Source organism: Corvus cornix, chromosome Z (genome assembly GCF_000738735.6).
Source record: "Corvus cornix cornix isolate S_Up_H32 chromosome Z, ASM73873v5, whole genome shotgun sequence".
NCBI classification, from domain to species: domain Eukaryota; kingdom Metazoa; phylum Chordata; class Aves; order Passeriformes; family Corvidae; genus Corvus; species Corvus cornix.
In genome coordinates this window covers 47,244,635-47,267,947 of record NC_046357.1, presented here as the reverse complement: position 1 = coordinate 47,267,947, position 23,313 = coordinate 47,244,635, and the positions used below count along the sequence as shown (strand labels likewise).

Here is a 23,313-nt window from a genome sequence, read left to right as displayed (position 1 = left end):
TTTTTTTATCACTCGCTGGTAACTTTTAGACCAGAATAAAGAACTTAAACAAAAGGGTAATTTAACAGAATTTGGTTGATCCATTAAAAAAAAAAAAAAATTACTGCAGCAGCTTATATTACTGCCTGTTTAGCTCTATATTTAGGTGTTGAGATCTTCCTAGGCACATGGATTAAGTTACAGGATCCTGAGTGGAAGAAATTTGAAGGGACTGTGTTTGAGATACCAGAGTGAGAGCAATCATTCTAAATGAGCTTGACTGGCTCAAATCCTATGCCAGTGAGAAAAATACCAATATTTAGAAATCAGTATGAATTTAAAACAAAGGATGGAAGGAGGAATCACATTCATTTCTTCCACATGTGTGAAATGAACAGAGATCTTAAGAAGCTGGAAGAGCTTTTAAGATGTGAAGGGAAAGCGGAACTATAATACTTAAAAGCCAGATGTTACCCCTGTGGGTTTCTAGTGCGAGAATTTAATTTATTAGTATCTAGTATTTAATTACTATTTTTGGCATGGCAAGGGGGAATAAGTTCATTAGAAAAATACAGCATAAATAAAATGGTGTAGGCTACTGGAAGCAGCTGGTGAAATAGTGCCAAATGGTATTAAAATGCAAGCTGAAATATTAGGGGGAACAAAGTATCATGTCACCTTTATAATAATGTACTTTATAAAAAGATAAAAAGTTTTGGAAAGTTAAGAGGTGTGGTACCTGGCAATTTCTGTTACTTTGCTGTGTGTGCAGGGACTGTCAAAGGATTCCTTTCCATGAGGGAAATAACGCTCAGACTAGGATTAAACACTGGAAGTACTTTTTCCTTCACTTAGAACAGCATCCATATATATACATAGCAAATTATATCACCTTTTGGGATGTTCATATGGTGGTTTTGGCTGGGATAGAGTAAATTTTCTTCACAGTAGCTAGTATGGGGCTGTGTTTCACATTTGTGCTAGAAACACCATGTGTGGTAACACATGTTTATTTTAGTAAATGCTGAGCAGTGTTTACAAGGAGCCAAAGCCTTCTCTGTCTGTTGCTCGTGGCTGCTTGGTTCCCTGCCTGCCTCTCACCATAAGTAGGCTGTGGGTGCACAAGGACCTGGGATGGGACACAGCTGGGACAACTGACCACAGACATATTCCTTATCACGTGGCGTCATGCTCGGCATATAAAGCTGGCAGAAGAAGTAAGAAGGGGGGAGGGACGTCTGGAATGATAGTGTTTGTCTTGCCCAGTCACCACTATGTGTGATGGGGCCCTACTCTCCTGGAGATGGCTGAACACCTGCCTGCATGTGGGAAACAGCAAATTAATTCCTTGCTTTGCTTTGCTTGTGGCTTTTTCTTTCCCTATTAAACTGTCTTTATCTCAACCCACAATTTTTCTGGCATTTACTTTTCCAGTTCTCTACCTTATCTTACTGGTAGGGGAGTGAGTGAGTGAGTGCTGCGTGGAGCTTGGTGGCTGGCTGGGATTAAACCACAAGAACACTATAAACTTGAAGCCACGGCACTCTTTTTCTGTTTTATGTACTTGATGTATGGCATGGCATGTCTCTGATGCTCTTAAAAATTAAGATTACATGTAGCAATCATCCACTTTCTTCACCACTGCAGCCCAGCTGTAATTCTAACTACCCAAAATCGATGCACTTTTCTTTAAATTCTGAGATGTGGAAGATATCTTTCCCTTTTGCCTTATGTTCATCAGCCAAATCTTAGAATTACAGATAATCAAGTAATTTGTTAAGTTGAACTAATGGCCAGTCATAACTGGAAAAATATCCTACAGCTTTTACACACAACCCCCCCCCAAACCTGCACTTACTGTTATGTTTATGAGGCCGTATTTAGAAAAGGTTGGGAAAACCAGTATTGGTACTTGTGAAATATGTGTCCATTTCTGATTAAAGTTGATGAACTTGGCATCACAGTAGTACAAGACTGTTTTTTGTCTCTGCTTAGTTGCTGGGGAGAGTGGAATGCTTGTGTCTGTCAGGATCCTGCAACAGTAATTGGAACTAAGTATGTGCTCACTCCTCTTTGATAAAGGCATCTTTTACAGAGGGGAAACTTTCAAAGCAGAACACCAGCTCTCTGTACTGTCACGTATGATGCTAGAGAGGTCGAGGTGAATTGCTGGCAGAGAGAAGTTCTGAAGGTGATTCTGTGCTCCTCAGGGTAAGCGAGGAGTTAACACATTTCTGAGAATGAAAGACAGTGACGTTCCTGAGGCCTGCCCTATATACCAGCACACTGCAAAATACTTAGCATGAATACAGGGCAATAATCAATGGGCCTAAACTGCAAGATCACAGTTAAATGTTACCAAGATCCTTCTTAATAAGACTAACAGCACAGATTGCCTATGGAGAATTTTTTGGCAAAAGTAGTTCAATGTCTACTAAGACAAGGAAGTGAAGCTTGAGCAAATGATTTCTGAAAGTTTCTTGAGGGTATATTGCTTCTAATTCTTTTTTCTACAAGGAGTTCTAGAATGTTCTCGAATGTGCCAACTTTAGCTAAAAAATTATTTGAACAACCAATACTCCCAAGAGCTGTCAGAACCTCCAACACTTACCCTTTGCATCCTCTCTCCTCCATATTTATGATTGTAAACCAAGTTGTTAACAAACTTTTAAAGTTATTTTTATGCTTTCAAATACAAAAAATACTTAAAGCCTTACACCCTCTGTGGCCTAAATGCTACTCAAATTTCAAAGTTTTTAAAATGCTAGTCTCCTGACTGGAGAACTAAAAAAGGGCCTAAAGATCTTTTCCTTTGCACGACTGTTGGCACAAAGTCGGTGGTGTTATATAGCGTTTATATATATTTTTAAATAATTACGTGGCAGCTGTTGCAGACATCAAGCGAGAGCGGGGTTCTGTCTTCCCCGTTTCCTGTACGGATACACAGGACAGGGAATGCAGGATGCCCGAGTGTGGCGAGCAGGGTAACCTCACCCACGTGTGGCGACAGTGCGAAACAAGCGGTGTGGCCGCCGCCGAGCGCGGGGAGCACAAGACGGGCACAGCATTTCTGTGAAACTGCCAGGCGCGGTTCGCCCGGCGACGAAGGATGCTGGTACTTGGGGACTCTTACCCAGCAGAGGATGGAAAAGAGCTGCGGTTCCAGGCGCCCCGCAGCTGCCGTCTGGCACTGACTCAGCCACCTCTGGGCACAGGGCAACCCCTGGAAGCCAGACTTTCACTGAACAGGTGCCTTTGTCCCTACTAAGGAGACGCTTGAGGCGAGGGAAGTGCGCAGTTGGGCCGCTGCCTCCTCTGAGCGGGATCTCGGGCTTCTGACGGGAGAGCCGACACTCCGCCTCCTTACACCGGACCCCTGCCGGCACTGGTGCCCGGCCCCGCCCCGCCCCGCCCCTCGCGGCCCCGCCCCGCCCCGCGGCGCTCTCATTGGCTGCCGGCTCTGCCCACCATCAAGCCCCGCCCCTCCCCCGCCCTGGCGTTCGCTTCCCGCCCCCAGAGTGGCCGGCGCGGCCTGTCAATCACCCGCGCGAGGGGCGCGCGGCGCGTCCCGCCTGCCAGGGCGCCTATGCCGCGGTGGGAAGGGGCGGGCGCTCGGGGCTGCCGCCGCTTCACCTCCGCTTTGGAGCACCGCCCCGGCCGGCCCCCCTTCGGAGCCCCGCGCCAGGGGCGGGGCGGGACGGAAAGCAGTGCCCGGAGGTGAAGGGCCGAACGCCGAGAGTGCGCTCCGCTCCCCTCGGCTCCCTGGTAGGTCGCTGTCCCCGGCCGCCTTTCGGAGCGGCGTCGGTCGCGGCGGCCGCAGCACCTCCGTGGGCCGAGGCCTTGGACTGGCTCCTTCCCCTTTCCCTGGCGGCCGGGGGGCGGGCGGGGGCTGCGGAGCCCCCTGTGAGCGCGGCAGCGGCCGGGGCAGAGTGAGCCGGCGCCCGTGCGGGGCCTTGCCCCAGGCGGGTGCGGGGAGCCGGGCAGAGCGCACCCCGCGGCCGCCGACAGTGCCGCCGGGGCTCGGCCGGCGCTGGAAGGGCCCGTCACCTCCCTGTGGCTGCGCTCCCGGGTGTCAGAAGCCGTCGTTGTGAGACCTCCGAGTGCCCTCTCCTGCAGGAGTTGGTCGCGGCGGTGGGGTTCACTGGCTGGCGGCCGGTGTCGGTGGTGCTGGCGGCGGTTGGTCCGACCGAGCACTGAGCTGGGTTTGTAGGAACAAGTAAGTTTGTTTTCCTGTTCTGTAGACTCAGGTTGCTGGAGGGCGATTCTGCTGGGTTAGCAGATTAGCAGGTTAGAGGGAAAATGAGCTGCCAGTGCTCTTCTATTCTTACCTTTTATTTTGCTTTATGGGAAGTTATTTATAGGCACTCTGAATGTAGTGGTTTTAAGTTTGATTAATTAAAATCTCTAGAAGTGATATTTCAGTGGTCCGCCATGGAACTTGGACAGAGCTTATTTTCAGGCATTCCTGTTCATTTTGCTGGTACGTCCTTAATGAACGTTGAATATAAAAGAAATTGGAATATAATCGAAGATTTTTTTTTTCTTGCTGAATTTTGTAGTTAAGATCAGTTGTATTGACATACATAGTTAGAAATAGATACTGTGCATGTCCTTAAGCATGATTATAAGTGAAGCACACTGTTAAGCATATTAAGCCTTACTGCTTGGGTTATGACTGCTTGTAAGGATAAACAACTTATCTGCTCTTTAGACTCTCATACCTCTTCTGAACACAATTATCTAGTGAATGCGTTTTATCCTGAGCTGCATTGGGATGTTAAAATCCAAGATGGGAGTAATGCAATTTTGCTTTAAAGGGTAAAGATGAGATAGAAGTTTCTGTGCTAGCTATATTTTAGCAGATGTCTTCTCTCGACCTCAATATCCCTTAGTCAGTTTCTTTTTAACTGAGACGTTTCAACAGTTAAACAGTATTTGCAGTGGAAAAAAGTGGTATTTTGTTGTGCTGGCCTGAAATGGAGAAATTATCTGGCAAACGGCTGACTATTTACATCAGCTGAGAATAACTTTCAGCTAATGAAATTAATCTTTTTCTCTTGCCACTTTGCATCAAATAGATTGGCTTATAAAATATAAGTGAATTTCAGAATCTAGAGTACCAGTTCTCATTCATCACATTTTCTGTAGAGCTTTTTTCTTCTGTGTGATCAAGATAAATATATTTAAGATTAATTAAGAGAATCAACCTGTTACAGTCCATATCTTAACACTTCTGAAGTTTTTCTTCCCCTAAAGTAACAGAACCTACAAAAGAGTTTTTCCTTGTCCAGCCTACTTATGTATGATTAAAAAGACTGAATTTACTTCCTGTTGTAATTTTTCAGTTTTTGGTAGTCTCATAATTAAATTAATTGCATTATTAAAGCTCATGCAGTGTATCAAATCTTAGCATCCCCACTGTATCTGCAGTTTGTCCTATGAAAATAAAGTTGTTCTTGTTTCACTAGTTACTGTGCTAAATGGTTCTGTGATTAGAAGTATCAAAGTTACATGTATTTCTGACTTGTCTATTCTTGTCTTGAAAATTTGTTTGAAAAAGACTAGGAAGTCTTATGATGTTTAAGAATTACTTAGTTTAGTTATGCCCTTGAGACAACAATAGATGGAACATGAGGAATAGGGAAGTGACAGTGGTTACTTTTCCCCAATATCTTCTGATTACAAAAATGAACTTTCTAAGGAACAGGTACTGATCAGCTGTATTAACTGTCTTTATCTAACTTTTCTCCTACTGAACATTTTTTTCAGTCTGCTGTAAACAAAACATATAGCTACATCTTGTTCCTCAGGCTTTTCTTTTCACTTTCAAGTGATTTTTTTAGGATGGCATACATAAAAGTGTAATTAAAAGAACACACAAACCACAGGAATAACAAAGTTTTAAGGGAGTTTGACATACTGTTTCTTTACAGTTAAAGCTCAATGATTCAACTGCAAATTAATGTCAAGAGTCCTCAGTCAACCCTTCATACCTCACCTGAGGTTGTATGAGCAAAATACCTGACAGTGCTTAGGGGAAGAGTGGAACAATCCTTTTCAGCTGTGTCTGTGTTCAGATGATCTTAAACTGACTGTGATACTGGGGAATAATTCAATAATGTAAACGGAATGGTATGTTTCCAACTAATGTATGCGGGGCCTTTAACACTTTCAAAAATGTTTTGAGACTTCTATACAATTGATTTCCCATATCTATTAAAAGGTAAAAAAATAACTTTGAAGTACTTGTTTTATACTTTCTGATAGTCCTTAATTTTTTTTATGCTATGTAGGCATTTTAATGCTTCCTCAGTGTGGCTGCAGAAACAATGCAGTGAGATCAAGCCTGATGCTGCTGAGCTTGTTTCTAAGTTTAATTCTGAGTAGCCTCCTAGACATTGTCACTGGAGTTCTAGAACTTTGTAAGCTATAGTTGAAACAGTTGGATGAACAAAAATAGGTGTGTTTAAGCTAAATAGTTGCTTAAATAAAAGCAGACTAGTAAGAAAGTAGTTAAAAGCTAGGGTGATGATCACAGATGAAGACAGTGACTGGACCATCCGTCCCTCCTTGTGATCTTAGGTAAGCCACTTACAATTTAATGTCTCTTTGGTACAGGGAGGATGTAGAAGAGGAGACATCACACACCAGTCCATGCTGTGGAATTGGTTTGGATTATGGTTACTTAGGGAGCTTTCTGAAAGCAGTACTTTCAAAAGAAGTTCTGAAACTCATAGTAGTAAAATATGCATTAGTTTATTTTGGTCAGATTTAGCTCACCTTTTATATTTTGTTCTAGTGTTTTATAGATGATATATTCATTGCCTTAAGTGAAAAGGATTCTTTCTAGGAAAAGGGGCAGAAAATATTTTTATATTAAATATACATATACATTAAATATATAAATATTTGTATTAAATATAAAAATAAGTATATACTATTAAATACACAACAATTTTCGAATATTACAGATGTGTTTCCCAGCATATTGTTCTAAGGTGTTTATTTAACTCTGTGTTCCTTATCTCTTACAGAGAATATTTTTAAGAACTATACTCCCCTCTCTTTTTCATTCCTTTATCGGGTGTTTTTGAGTTTGTGTAGGAAAGCTTTTTAGTATAAGATACATTAAAATCCCCATTTGGCTGTTCAAAGAAGGGTATTTAGTACAAAATAAGTACATCCTGGAGGTGTGAAAAGCTAAAACAGTTTTCTTGCCATTTGTGTGTCTGGTATCCTGCCTTGTGCAGTGGAGTTAGGAATGGGAGGAGACATACTGATCAATCAGAACTGTCTTTGCCAAAATGTTTACTCAGATAACTGTAGGTCACAGAAGCCCATGATACACACCCAAGTAAGATTTGCATATTCAAGTAAGTTTATTACTTAATCTGACTTTGTCTGTAACATCATTAATAAAATTACAACCATTTTTTCCTATACTTTAGGGTCTTCTCTCTAAGCTTACTAGCCACCTTAGCTTTTAACATGCCAAGACTTTGTAGTAGCAGTTTTACTTCACTGAAATCTCTTAATAATTTAATGTCATTTCCCTAGAAATAATTTCTTTTCCCTGCAGACTCCATCAACCATGTGTTTAAATTATGTTATTTTTGATTAAGACAGGATGCGAACTGCAACAGTGGAGGATGATGTCCTTTTCAGTAGGCCAAAAATACAAATGTTTTATGACAAGCAGAGGCTGGACTTCAGTTTGAAGTATGTGGTTTGTCGCACCTTCTTGTATTCTCTGCAATTATTCACTGAGTAATTTGTGAGTTGCCATGCTCTTTATTCAGTAAACCGTGTGCAATAACAGAATGTAGATGTAACAGTTTCCTGCAGAAGCAGAGTTGAAGGTGGTGTTTGGGTGGCAGTTTGCGTATGGAGGTCACTGGGGTGTGATGTTCTTGAAGGGATGCACTTGATGGGCTGTGAAACACCAGTCATTGCGACTGTGCTGCCAGCTGTTGGAAAGGCCCTTCTCTCTACTACCAGGCATTCCCCTGCTCCGTTCCTGTATGTGCAGTTTTGTAGCTCCACTCATGCTCTCTGTCTTGCCTCTTGTATCCTCCACTGAGTGGATTCAGCTTATTGAGTGTGTGAGCTTTCTGCTACTCTGAGGGAGTAATGTCTCCACTGAGGCATGGAGTGCTGATGCTAGTGAGCAGCAGGAGCAGCAGGTAGTGTGTCCCATGCAGTAGAAGAGCCATTGTACTAACCCATCATAGTTATCTAATTGCATTTTTCAGAACAAAATTTCAGACTTGGGTTCTATTGTGCCCATCAAACTGTTCTTTTTGGTCCAGTTTGTCTTCCAGCTCGAGGTGCTGATTACCTAGTGAATGTTGCATCTGTTATGTTTTGAGAGCTGCATTGGCTGTATTTTTGTAGAAAATGCTTTAAAAGCATGGGCTTCTTGGCAGATTCCCTTTGTGAGGCTGGAAGGTGTGATTTCATCCAGGGTAGGACACATGTCTGCAGCCTAAAAGAAAGTACTATTTAAAAATTGCATTATTATATGTAGAAGAATAATGTGAGTATCTTTCTGTATTTAAGGCACTAAGCATGTTCCCTTTTAGGTCTTTATATTTGAACTTAAATGAAGTAGCTAACATGGCTGTTAGCACGTTTCAACAGCTTTTTGATGTAATGGTATAAAGAAATCTTTAAAGGCATTCAGTGTTGCTTTAGAGGAGTTCTGCTAGCTTAAAATGAAGAACATATTTAATGTCATATACTCTTGATATTTTTCATGTCAGTTTAAATATATAATGTCCATAAAAATACAGCTATCTTAAATCCTAAGTAATTGTGCAGTAATCTTGGGAAGATGAAGTAATGCTGTAGAGGCTGAAGTCAGGGACATGATTGCTTTAAGGGTTATGGGAGACATGTTTCACTTCTAACCTCAACCACTAGTGTTTTCTTAGTTGCACCTTGCAAATACTTTCTTCTGAAAACAGAGAAGTTCAGTATAAAATGTTTTTTACTGTCTGTGGAAAATCACCTCAGTTGGCACTCATTCATTTCTTGCAATGTTCCAGGAGCAGGTTGCTCAGTGTGTCAGGTTATTAAAGTTTCTGTGTAACATTTGCTGATGGTAGGCTGAGGAATCTCTAAATTTGGAGAAATAAGGATGAAACTTGAATTTATGGTTAACAGTAAAGAGGGAAGGCAGAATTTTTCTGACAGACAAGAGGAAGACAGAATAACTAAATTTGCTCTTAAGCTTTTGTCAGATTGAGATATAAATGTCTTTATGGAAATGCTCTTCTTTGCTTTTCATTTTTCCAACAGTATTCAGTATTGTTTGTTTTTGTGTAAAACACTGGGAGACTTTTAAGATTGTACTTTGAATTTTCTTCTGAAAAAAGTCTGTTTTTTAAGGAAATTAGGTATTTCTGATGTGTAGCTCTCTCAACTGCTGCCTATTGAAATTTGGAATTTCTAGGGCAGTTTTCACCAAGCTTAGATTGTTATGCCTGTGAAGATAAGTTCCTATAAGCTTCATAAAAACCAATTTAGATAGTACATATTTATTAACCATTACCATGGTGAAGGGGGGATGTTACCTGTTTTTTGTGATAGTAGCTTGAGAGCTGTTCAGCTTGCAACTTGTGATACCAGGCAAGCAACAGAACATCTCTCTTCACTGAGCGAGAAGGGAACATTTTAGTGTGGGAAGGAACAAGGGGTTTTGTGAAGAAAGAGAGCTGAAGATGTATCAGAGGGTGGCTTGGGAATATTGTGTAAATGTGGAAGATACCCAGCAAGCTGAAATTACTGCACTGGGGCTGTTATGGTGTTGAACACTAATATGTAGACAGCTAAGCTTACCTAGTGTTGATGCTTGAGGAATGTTTCTATCTTAATCTTCCTGAGTAGTACATCAAGAGTTTACTACACAGTGCCCACATCAAGATACTGACATTTTCTCATTTTAGTGCTTGAGAATTTTGTTTTGATTTAAAATCAGTGTAGTTAAGTAATTACCATCAGACCGTGGCAAAACTGGTGTCAATAGCGTCAGGTTATTTTGTTCTCAGAACTTTTAATTTACATCAGATGATTTTATATTCAATGTTGTTTGATTTTGTGTAAAACACTGGGAGGCTTGTTTTTTTCCTCTTGAGTTCCACAGGAAGGCATTGGTTTAAGTATGTTTTGTATTACCTCACTAATGATGAATCCAAGATCTTAACTGTGGCTAGTGTTTTTCCTTAAATTTGTGTCACTAGGCATTGTATGCATTCAATATGAAGGTGTCAAGCATGATTCCATTTGGTGTGGTGTCTGAGACTTTTTCCGTACATTTTTTTCTGTATTAAAATTATGACACAAGAAAAAGGCTTTATAGCCTTTTGAAGACTGTAGAGCTATAGTTTCAATTTAAAATAAAGACATTTTAGGTATACATTGCAGTGAAAGCCATGCAAGTGAGAGGAGAGTTGCAAGTGTATTTCATAGTGAAATACTTGGAACTGCTGTGAAAGGTACCTATCCAGTTTATGGAGACAATAGGACAGCAGAATAATCTGATTGCCGCGTAGTTTGTTATTATTAAAAAGCCTTGACAGATTCATAGCTGCAAAACTTAGTCTGGAGACATTTCCTATACTGTGAGTTATCCCTTTCCTGACATGTGGAGTTACTAAATTTGAATTTGGCTCCTATCTAAGTTCTTGAAGCAGAATTTGATCATGTAATTAAAGTTAAGTGACAGAGTGAATTGTGTCAGAAAACTAAAAATACCTTTAATTTTGAAAACTGATCTTCACAATCACCATGGAATACTAGAGCACGTTATGTATTTTAGCCAATACAAAATTTAACCTGGAGACAGAATTAGTGTTTTTAGGACTCTCAGAAATGTTTTGGGGTTTTTTTTCCCATGTAGCACTGGTGTGTGCTTTACCATGGTGCTTAATTTTGTCTTCAGATGTAGTTACGGTGGTAGATGAAATGCAATACTCTTTGCTTTGTTTTCTAACTTTTAGATGTGTTAACTTCACAGTTTCTCTGGCCTAGCCTTAGGCTAATCTGAACCTTTCTGTTGTGCTGCTATAACAGTTGTGTGCCGTGGTACAATTATTCATGTAGAAAATTGAAGCCTCCATTATGTAGTATTAGCTAGCTCAGCGTTAGCTTTCTGTCAGCTGTGGACAATATAACCCATTTAAGTCTGTATGGTTGTGGTGGTGGAAAAGTGAAAAAACAAATGACTGAAATATTGCTTAACCATCAGTTTTGTTCTTTCTGTGCTCTTTAGTAAATCAGCTTTAATACTGTCATGATTAGACTTCTAAAAGTTATTCCTGTTGTTATGACTCTCCTTTCTGACAACTTTTACTCTGAAATGGTGATTATATGAAAGTGCAAGAAGGATGCATGCACAGAAGCTTTGATCAAGTAAATGCATGCACTTGCATGGAATCATAAAGTGAAGTTGGTAGGGTTTTGTGGTGAAAGCCTATGATGAAGTCCAATTTATAGGTTAGGGCCAAACTTGCTGTCCAGGTCAGTGAGAAAATAAAAATGTTTATGCAGTGACCATCTCTGCTAATGTTTGTTTAGAATTAACAGAGATGAAGAGATTGCTTGGAGATCTTAATTGCTACATAGTTAGTCCAGTCTGGTATTTGTGGAAAAATTGTATTGAGTTAGGATGACCTCGAGTACTATACCTGTCTTCTGATGTGACAGCATTTTGACCAGAGCTGGCAGTGGGGTGGTGTAGAAGGATGCATTATTGTTCATTAGGTAGCAGATTTTCAACTGACAAAATTAAATGTACAGAAGAGATACTGTAGTTTGGATATTGGCAGCCCTCAGATTTGTTCATGTGACTTTAAACCTTGGTACGAAAAAAATTACGCTAGCTTAACTAGAATAGACTTCTTAAACAAGCTTCAGTAAAGATGAGGTAGGTTTTTGGTTAGTTTTTGCACAGGGGAGTGGTTGATTAAATGTGTTAATAAAGCTGTTTCCCTGTTAGATTTTGTGCATTAAAGGAGGATTATATCTGGCCATATGTGGCTTGCCGATGAACTTTCCCTAGGGAAATGCCTATGTACGTGCAAACTGAAATGCTTATTCTAGAATCTCAAATGAATTATTTTTGTTGAAAATAGTGTGTGGCAATTGATACGGTAAGAGAAAAAGGTGATTTTTTATTTTTCTTCAATATATTTACAGCTGGAGATGGAAACAAGACTTTTTAGAAGGCTTGGTTATGTAAATTTTCGTTCATAAGAAGGACATTTGGATTTACTTTGACATTTTCAATTAGGCTGCCTCTTTGAGTGCATCTCATTCATATGTGTTTGTAGACTGAGAGTAGGTGTATGTAGACTTACGTTCAGTTACCTATACCTTTGTTTTATGAGGAAGATCATACATATCTGTAAGAGTAAGCAAATATATATTTAGAAAAAATAATAATTTTTAGGACTGCTGATAGTCTAATTTGTACACCAAAATTAATAAATTCTGTTCTTGGTTTGCAAAACTTGAGTCTAGAATAGGTTAGCGTTACAGAAGGCATATGTGGAAAAAGAATGTTGTGAGAACAGTACTGTTGTCTGAGTTTCAGAAAGTGAAAATAAGAATATGTGAAAAACTGAGACTTTTAAGTAAAAAAGAAGTGGTAATTTAGAAGGTACTTGAGATACAAACATCATATTGTTGGAAGTTCTGGTAATGGAAACAATCTATGTGTACTTGTGATCTTAGTTGTGTTGGAGTGCTAAAGAGCATGAATCAAAATAAAAGTGTTTTGGGGCCATGCACACTGAGAAATAAACTGGACAGTTGAGCTCCTGCATGATCTGTTATGAGGAGATTTCATTTGCCTTTGAAATTAGGTTATTATATTTGCCTTCTTAAATAAACACCTGTGTCTTCTGAAGTGTGAAAAATTTGATGTGATCAAGAAGTAGCAGTTGCTTTGTGTGTTTTCCCTCTTTGCTGCTGAAACTCTAGGAAGGATTTCCAACGTTGCAGTATATTATGTACTTTTTCTCTGTGGAAGAAATGTAGTAAATGTGGGATTTGTAGTTCAGTATTTTGAAAGGCAAACTGGCAGGGAAAGGATCTGGCAGTGGTTTTTCACGGCTTGAATGGGGATGCTGCCAAAGACCTTATTTAGGTGCGTTGTCATTTCTTGTATATCCCCTATGTTTCTTACCTTATTATTGTGGAGAGATTAGTCCTCCCATGTGAAGCTGAGAAAGACTATCCTTATTTTTCGATTAGTTCACATCTGCTACAAAATATTGGTGGTCTTTTTAGGAAAAAAGATGCTACTTCAGAGGATTTACATGTTCTTTTTACAGTGCTTCCAAGGTAATTGAAGTCAGAATAAGTACCTAAGGAATGGGAGAATAAAGTAGTCTTTGAGGAATTAACTAACATCTGAAAATATAAAGAGCACATAAGGCCAAGCTGTATTTTGTTTTTATGTTAAAAGTTTTTTAAAATGTTATAAGATCAGGCTACATTAGTCTTGGAATTCCCCAGGTATATGAAGTACATTATATTGTTGAGAACACAATGAGTTACTGATGAGTAAGTTTTCATTATGTTCAAGTCACATTTAGAGAACACCATCTAAGACTTGTAAAGTGATTCAGTAATGAGCAGTTTTGATACAGGTTATTGATAACTGGAGAGAGAAATTTTGACAGGAGAAATTTGTTTGGAAATGTTCTTTGCTTTTGAAAGCTGATACCGTGAGTATGTACCATCTTTGAAAGTTTTACGTACCGAATATTTCAGCACACCCATTTTGTCTTCAGTTTTGACTAAGGTGTCAGTGATTTTGTGTATTTTTTTCTGCTTCTGAAAAATGATGAAGTAATAATTTGGTTGCATTTAATTGCGTTATGCAATGAATCATTTAACAACTTTTTATTTTAGAGTTTGCCTAGGAAAATATTATACAAAAAATAAAGCTGTAGACATATTTATTTGTAATATAAATGATTGGAATAGCAACTCAACCTATTTGGGTCACATCAAAGCCATGTGAAAGCCTGAATTTCTCTCATTGGACTAAAGTGAAAATATTTAAATCCACTCTTTAGTCATGAAATATTTATTTTTCATTTTAAATGAACAATGGATCTGACTAAACCATATATAATTTTAGAGGTATTTTCAAATTCAAATTCTATCTGAAAACTTTTTCACAGTTAGAAACTGCTGTCCTAAACTTACAAGGGGTCTTCAATTATGAGCCTATTTGCTGTGGATTTGAAATTCCGTAGATTTCTTCTGTTGTATGGAGACACGTATATAAAGATGAATGAAAATTATGCAGTAATAACTAATCTAGAAAGAACAGTTTAAACTTTCTGTGAGGCATACAAAAATAGCAGACATAGTTGATTAGATATTTAAATTTTGTATTGATGACCTCACAATGAAGCTCTTGCTTGGTATCAGATTTGTAGAATGAATTTCAGATTTTCTACTCTTAAGTATTTCTAAAGGAGTTTTGTTGCGTGGAGTCTTGTATTATTCTCTCTGTAGTCCAAATGTATTTATAACATTCAGATGATTGTTGGAAAGTGAACATGACTGTTCCCCCATCTCAGTTAAGGGCTTTGTAGTAGGTGGAGTGTTCCATAAAAACTACATGTGATGTCAGAGAAAGTTTCTTGGAAGTCTTTAGTGGAGGCACTAGAAACTTCTTCTGCACTCTTCTAGAAGATGTGAGGAGAAGCCGTGTTGCGGAATTACTGTCATTGCCAAAAATCATGAGCCCTTGGGAGTAGAAGTATGTGAGCAGATACTTGAGAGGCGAGAAATGCAGAGGTATGAAAATGCCAGGAGGCTGAGTGAATTTTAAGTTCCTTGTGCTTAAACCAGGACTGTTTTTTACTGTCTTTCATAAAATAATAAAATATCCTGTGTTGGAAGGGACCCACAAGAATCATCAAAGTCTACCTCCTGGCCCTGCACAGGACACCCCAAGAGTCACACCATGTGCCCGAGATCATTGCCCAAACACTTCTTGAACTCTGTCAGGCTGGTGCTGTGACCACTTCCCTGGGGAGCCTGTTCAGTGCCCAACCACCCTCTGGGTGAAGAACCTTTTCCTGATACCTGACCTAAACCTTCCCTGACACAACTTCAGGCCATTCCCTCAGGTCCTGTCACTGGTCACCATAGGTCTGTACCTGCCCCTCCTCTTCCCCTCACAAGGAAGTTGTAACTGCAGTGAGGTCTCCCCTCAGTCTCCTCCTCTCCAGGCTGAACAGACCAAGTGACCTCAGCCACTCCTCACACGGCTTCTCCTCAAGGCCCTTCACCATCCTCGTGCCCTCCTTTGGGCACTCTTAACAGCTCAATGGCTTTTTTACATTGTGCTGGTTGTGGTGGTTAACTGTCCTTAAGGAGTTTTTCAGTATTTCCCAGAATAATCTTCTCTATAATTTTACCAGTAACTGAAGTTAGAGTGACAGGCCTGTAGTTTCTGGGGTCATCCTTCTTGCAGTCCCTGAAAATTGGGGCATTAGCAACTTCAAATCAAGTGGGACTTCAGCAGATTCCCGAGACCTTTCAAAAATCATGGAGAAGGGTCTTGTGATAATATCAGTGATCTCTTTGAGTATTCTTGGATGAAACCCATCAGGCCCCATAGATTCTTAGGGATCCAGTTGAAACAGCAGGTCCCACAGAAGTTCGGGATTGACTGGGAGTTTGTCATTCTCACAGCCATAGTTCTCCATCTAGGAGTATTGAGACCCTCTTGACCGGTCATCAGTGTTGAAGACAGAGGCAAAGATAGCGTTATACTTCACTCTGCCTTGTCTCTGTCTGTGAGATTTGTGAGATGACCATCCTCATTCTGTAATGGGCTGATTTTATTTCTGATTGCCTTTTGCCATTAATGTATTTGAAAAAAACTCGTTATTGTTCCCCACAGTTCTGTCCAGCTTCAGTTGGGCTTTGGCCACGTGGATTTTCTCCCTGAGGTGGTAAGCAGCATCTCTGTAGTTCTTCCATTCCACCAGACTGGGTTATGGGAGACATGTTTCACTTCTAACCTCAACCACTAGTGTTTTCTTAGTTGCACCTTGCAAATACTTTCTTCTGAAAACAGAGAAGTTCAGTATAAAATGTTTTTTACTGTCTGTGGAAAATCACCTCAGTTGGCACTCATTCATTTCTTGCAATGTTCCAGGAGCAGGTTGCTCAGTGTGTCAGGTTATTAAAGTTGCTGTGCATACACCTCACTTTTTTGCCTTATTTGCAAGAGAAAATCCCTGTTCAGTCAAGATGGCCTTCTGCCTCCTCCGCTTGACTTCTGACATTTTGGAACTGCCTGTTCCTGTGCCCTTAGGAGGTGGTGCTTAAAAAATGACCAGACCTGATGGACCCTCAAAAAGCATTTCTCAGGGCACCTTACTCATTCCATAAACAGCTTGAAGTCAGCTCTTCTCATGCCCAGGGCTGGAATTTTGCTGGCACTTTTCCTTCTGACAACGGAGATTTTAAACTTGATTGCTTCGTGGTCATTGTGGCCAAGGCAGCTTCATTCATGAGATCCTCCCTGTTAGTAAGCAACAAATCAAGGAGGGCACTTTTTCTAGCTGGCTCTCTCAGTAGCTGTATCATGAGGCTATCCAGGTTTAGGACTCTTCTGGACCTGTTTTTGCCAGCTGTGTGATGCTCCCAGTTAACATCCGACAAATTGATGTTCCTATAAGGACAAAGGCAGTTGTTTTGAAGGTGTCCCTTAGTTCCTCAAAGAATAATTCACTGACATCATTGTCCTGGCTTGGTGGCCCATAGCAGACTTCTGCGATGACACCTGCATTATTTGTGTGTCTCTTAATCCTTACCAGACACTGTCACCCTGCCATTGCCAACTTCAGGCTCTGTACATTCCAGCCCTTCCACCTCTCCTGCCCTGCCTGTCCCTCCTGAAGAGCCTGTGACTGTCCAACATGGCACTCCAGTCACAGGGCTCATCCTGCCTGGTTTCATTTATTCCAGTGATGTTCCTTGTGCTGTGTGTGTTGGTGTGGAAACATTTCGGGTGTGATCTGTTGTAGCTGACATCTCATGGACCAGGTTAAGGATCTCACTAGCACTCAGTTCCTCGAGTTTTGGCATACCATCCTGTCGCTGTGACCCGCAGGGATGGTGAGAAGCACGACAGAGGAGTCCAGGGTAAATGGGATGGAGTCCTTTAATTAATTACAGACTCATTTATATAGCATTGTTCGCAAAAGTGGTATAACATTATTGGGTGCTTGACCATACACCTCCCAGAGTGATTGGCTGAATGCTACGATGCCTATTTTAAAGTATTTTCTTCAGTGAACTGAAACAGTATCCACTGCATTCTCACAACACCCTGCCCCTGCAAATAGTTTACAAAATAGGAAACAGTCTCTCAGCTTAGTTTGCGTGAGAATGGAGACTTTCACAGAAGACTGTAAAAGGTGGAAAATTTCTCTGCTAACTTCTTTAGCATTCATACTATCCCATTGCTTATCACTGTCAAACCTGTTTATGTCCTTTTCCTTCTTCCAATCTAGTTTAACGCTCTATCAGTTTTTTATTTTCCTCTGTGGCTCTTTTGCTACTGTGTGCTTTTCTTAAAAATAGAGAAAAATGTTAGTATACTGATACTAGCTGTGATAGAGACTCTTGTAATTGCAATGTGAAGGGTAATGTTTATGTTACCTAAGGGAGCAGTTATGGTTGCATGTTTCATTTAAGTTTGTCATTCCTGGGCAGTGGAATGGTCTGTTTAGCAACTTTAATGTTCTCTTAATTAGTTTATTTAGGAGTAAATGTGGAACATAAAAAAGGAATGAAGTAGCTAGTAAGTTTTTATTTTAAAGGTGACTTGCACACTTGAATGTGAACATTGTCATGACAACACTTCGGAACATGTCAGCTTGTGTATAATTACAGTGGTACTCCTGCTGCTGCTGCAGGATCAGGCATTTGAGAAACACATGAATGAAGAAGGTACTTAAATGAGCTTTTCTTTTATTCTGCATTATATAGTATCCTAGAGAGTTGTTGCTGCTACAGAATAGGGTTCTTATGTGGCATATAGTGTTTGGTAGTGTTAACTGGAGCATTTTCAAACTGAGATTAGAGAGATGTGTAGATTTATAGCTCTAATCTAGGGATACTTCTGCAGGTGTTAGTTTGTGAGACTTGTCAGTCAGTTGAAAGTCTGTTGTCACTTAGTTGTCTTCACTTTGTCTCTCCTTACTTTTCAGCTGGTCTCTCTAGAGTGCTTGGAAAAGTCTATCAGTTTACACAAAAAAAAAGGAACCTCTGGTAGCTATTGTTAGTTCTGCATCTCAGTTACTCTGAAGTTACTTGCTTTTTTCCAATCTTGTTTTATATTTTATCTTCAGTCTATATGGATTGTAGATTTAGTTTATAATTGAGATCTAATTACTTTTCCTTCAATGTAATACCATTTTGACCTTTTTTTTGATAGCTTCTTTTGCCTTCTCTTTCTCTTCGTACTTGAACATAGTCATTTCAGTCCTGTGATGTTGCTTTGTTAAGTTGGCTTTGATGGTGTGTTTGCCACTATCCTGATGTTTAGTCATATACTTCTTTAGCTAAGAGCAATTATTTAAATCCTAACAACATTTGCTGATGCTGTGCTGAAGTTTATGGTTTAAGTGTGCTCATTTTTGTAGGCAGAGATGAAAAAATGAAAATTAAACAAAATCAAGCTGCAAAATGGGGACAAGGATGGTATGTTTTTCAGAGTGCCTGTAACTATCACAAAGCAAGAAAAGAATTTTTGAAATAATTTAGAATGCTTACACTGTATGTATTCCTTTTTCACTTCAGATGATGCACACTTTTGAATGATGTCTGACTTCTGAGCCTTAAAAATTATGTTGAGTCTTTGAGAAAAATCTGCTGAATCTTCCTTAACAGTCTAAGAAAACTAAGGCAATTCCAAAAACTGTACTTTCATTCTATATCAGAAATTTTTACATGCTAAGTAATTGCAAATACTACATATATGTGTCTCTTTGCCTTTTGGTGCTTTTCCTCTAGAATGTGAGCATTATGGTGAAGAAAAGATATTGCCATCAACAGTATAACACTGCCATAGGTAAGTGCAATACAAATAAAAGTAACCATGAAAACTTTTTGTATTTTTTAAGGTAAATACATCATAAAATGTTGTACAGGAACTTCAGTATGAAGAAAGTCATAAGTGCTGTCCTTATTTTGACTTAGTTGCAGATTATTTTATTAGGAAAATGTTGTAAGAGAAGTTTGCATCCTGGAGAAACTGTGACAGGAATGCTTGCATGTCTTCTTTTTAATACATAGTGTTGGAAAAATGTGTAGGACTTGTGCTGCTTGTTTAGCAGGTATCTTCTAAAAGGTACTAATGCCAGTTTATATAAGAAAGCTTACCCATAATGTAACTGGAGTATCTGTTGTTTCAGCAGGAGGAAAGGGAAGGACAGAAGTTACTCTGTAATAGACTTGTCCATATAAGGACACATTTCTGGAAATCAAAATTTATGTTGTTTGTAATGTATTTGGTACACTAAAAATTCTAGGATTGTTTATTGTTAGTTCTCACTGAAGAAGCCAGTAAGATATGGAACATAAGTCTTCTTTTCTTTGGTACCTAAAATATTTAGTTGCATTCTGTTGCATCAGATGTGCTGACCTTCTTTCTAAGAACTGAATGGTGACCTTGAAGTTCTACTTCAATACACTTAATGTCTAGCTTTCTTAATGTCTACACTTCTTCCCTAGCTTTTGTAGTGATGGGTGAGGGAAAATTACCTATTATTTCTCATTGAGTCTGTTCCTTTGAGATCTGTGGTTTAGGAAGTGACTTTAGGGTATCTGGTGGTGGTGCTTAAAAACCTACAAGATTATGTTGTAATGTGCCTATCTTTTTCTCTTAAATGCTTCTGTCTGTACCATAAAAGACCACAGCGTTCATTATTTACTGCTGAAGTCCTTTTCCCTGGCATTAAGCAAGTCATCTTGGATTGGAATCTGCATTTGTGTTTTTTGATTGCTCTCAGAACAAGCCTTTCATTCCCCCTTTCACAGTATTGTGGTCATGTTTCTTTGCCAAACAAATCCATTCAGGTAATAGGTTAGTTAGCTGTTGATTAATGATTTTTAAATGTCATCTAGTTATAACCATGCTATAACTATGTATGATTTAGCAGATGCAATTATTCAGATGACTGTTCATATTACTTGGTGTATTTTCACTACTATCTCTTTGATTTTTGAAATTTTGCAGTAACCTATGATGTAAGTAATTATTTTACTTTGTGAGAAATTGGTTTATGAAATGAAAGTGTCTTCAGCTCAAAGTGTTAAAAATAAGTTCCTGGTGACTACCTTTAAAATAGGCTGTAGTGCATGAATTACATTTTTCCAAAGGATGTTTTCCATTACTGCAGTGTATTCCCAACATTGAAGCAAATGTAGCAAAATAATTTTGGACAGGTATTTAACTCATCATGGAATTTTGCCTGTGTAGAACCTTCTGAATTATGAGGTTTTATGCCATTGTCATCAAATAGAAAACAGTATCCAGTGTTCTTATAACTGAGATTTAAAACCAAAAGCTTTCTTATGGTTCTTTATTGCAGTAGTAAGATAACATTGTTTTTGCTGAAATCCATGTAGGAATTAGTGTCTAGGCAATGATGCTAAACAAGGGAGAAGGGGAGCAGGGGAACAGATTTATGACATAAGTATAGTAGGGAAGAGTAAATAAATACAGGGTTTTTTTAGATTCTAGGAGTTACTGAAAGAACTCAAGTGTCCTTGCCATGAGTTTATAATTTGTGCATCTCAGAAATTACAATTCAGAAAATACAATATATTTCTGTAACTTCAATAACTGTGCAGCTTGAGCATTTACTTTAAAACAACAGATAATATTTGAGAGAAAATAAATAAAATGCTTTCTTTTGCAGAGCTGGCATAAAGTGGAATGAATGGGTCCAAGGGTCAATTTTAAATGTGTTTATTCAGGAAGAAGTTTTATAGGGCTTTTTTGTTGCTTTTTTAAAACTATTCCTTGAAATGTTGAAATTCTGGCACCCTTCAGTCACACCAGTATCTCTTGTCATTACATACTAGAAATAGAGACAATTAACCTTAAAGTAGTGCTTTTCATAGCAAAAGATACACTTAGTTATAGCTTAATTGTGTAAAGCAAAATACACTTAGTTATAGCTTAATTGTGTGACTAGTTGAAGAGAAAGGTAATTTTGTGCAAGAATCTTAGTGTCTCAAATAACTTTGTTTTTCTTTTAACAGAGTTTGTCTAAAGACTAGGAAATATTGCTGGTGTGCATTCTGGAAGTACATTTCATTACAGATACCTCCAAGGCTTTGCAAACAGGATGAACATGCTGCTGTTGACTGCTTACTGACAGTAACCAGCTGGGCACTTCACTCATGATGTTTTCATTCTCACATTGTCCAATTGGAATTTGCTTATACTGATTTTTAAAGAGAGGAATACGTCAAAGTGGAGTACCGTAAACTTGACATGGAAAATAAAAAGAAAGACAAAGACAAACCAGATGAAAGAATGGCACGGCCTAGTGGGAGATCAGGCCATAATCCACGTGGAACTAGTTCTTCAAATTCTGGAGTGTTAATGGTTGGCCCTAACTTCAGAGTTGGTAAAAAAATTGGGTGCGGTAATTTTGGAGAACTACGGTTAGGTAAGATCCTTGTTTCTTTATTTCAGTTTACATTATTCAAGGCCATTTTTATGCAGTCTAGGCATAAAAATTTCTGTATGAATACCATGCAGCTGTTTAAACTGCTTTGAAGTTTCAGATACGCAAGGCATATTTAACCCATCTTTTCTGGCTTTACCCCAGCCAGTGCAAGCTTGATGACATGAAGAATCTGCACAGCAGGATACTTTCTGGGACTAAAGTGTTTTCTAACTGTGCAGTGCTCTCCTAAATTCACTGAGTTTTCTCTTCCAAGATGCTGGAAGTTACATCATGGTTATTGTAAATGTCTCTTCTGACTTCCTGAGCCAGTTTATTGAGGTATATTTAGGGCTAAATGTATCCGAGGCACATCCCTGTCCTGTAGGTCTGATGGATCTCTTGGAGATACTTGGAGTACCAGGTACTACAGCATTTTTAATAGCAGCGAGCACAGAAATTCCTTGGTTTCTTTTCTAATGTAGTGAGGCTAAACATTGAGTTGCTGTTAAACACGGCAGTGAGAATCAATCTGTAGAGAAAATCTGAGATAATTCGGTTTCTAGTTCTGTGGTAAACAGATGGGTGAAAATCAGATGGTGGAGAAGGCACAGACTGAGAAGGACCTATTGAGTTTTGAAGAATTTGGGCAGTAAAGCTGTCCAAATGAAATGTTAGCATTTAGTAAAATAGACACTGATGGGTGTGTGGTTTTGGAAGACTCTGTTTAGTTTTGTATTTCCAGGATGGACAGCATGATTAGCCAGGGTTTTCAAGGTGTGCAAATTCTGTATGTGTTAACAAATGCAACTTGACACTTAATGGCAAGGATTTATTCTAGTATTGTTAGAAGGTTTCAGTTCAAGTGCCTCATGCGTTAAATAGATGTGGGTTTCAAAGTTAGGTATTTGAGAAGAGGGTGGGCTGTATAGGTGTTCTTTCTTTTGATCTTTGCCTATAGTAGAACTAATGCTCATTGGCCTTCAGGCAATATTTGTGATAGAGTGCTTGCATAAAATATAACATGTTTTTAATATAGTGCATTGTGGGGGCTGTCAGGATGTAAACAAGCTTAGCAAATTAATACTGGAAGGGGATTAAAGACAATATTGCTGCAGCTCTGACTTAGGACACTGAATTTTGCAGTCTCAGTAATAGGTACTCTTGTTATTATTATTGATAGTATTTAAACAAAATTGATACATTTTGACTGTTACAGTGTTGCATATGTGCCTTTCCACAAATCAAGCTGAAAAATAGGTCTTCCTCACTTCAAAACTTATGCATACTGCCTTCAAATTGTAACTTCTGTTTCAATCCTCTCAATGAACTAAGTCAAACTAACAAGATTAATTTTCCATAAAGGCAACTGCAAACTAATAAATTTAATTTTTTTGTCTGTTATTTGGTCACAATGTACAGAGCTCATTAAAAATTAATATCTGATTAATTCATTTACTTGCAGCTGGTACAGAGTGAAACAATTATTTTAAATACAGTATTAAATAGTTAAGACTTACAGTTTGATAGTACTGAAATAAAATAGAACAAGTAGGTAAAAGAAATAGGAGGAAGATTACAAGGCAGTGTACTGTCCTGCAACAGTTAC

At 39.0% G+C, this 23,313-nt stretch overlaps 1 protein-coding gene across 8 annotated transcripts in view; it reads left to right on the top strand.

The window, feature by feature from the left end:
- The first annotated feature begins 3,575 nt into the window (after positions 1–3,575).
- The window catches only part of CSNK1G3 (casein kinase 1 gamma 3), an 83,872-nt gene continuing 64,134 nt past the window's right edge, over positions 3,576–23,313 (top strand). For 3 of the 8 annotated variants that reach the window (XM_039567043.1, XM_039567042.1, XM_039567040.1), the window contains exons 1-3: positions 3,576–3,744; positions 19,039–19,096; positions 21,295–21,707. In XM_039567043.1, coding sequence (XP_039422977.1) covers positions 21,530–21,707 — 178 coding nt within the window. In that variant the 5' untranslated portion in view covers positions 3,576–3,744; positions 19,039–19,096; positions 21,295–21,529. The other 5 variants (XM_019286899.2, XM_039567044.1, XM_010401291.3 and 2 more) reach the window with 5 other exon arrangements.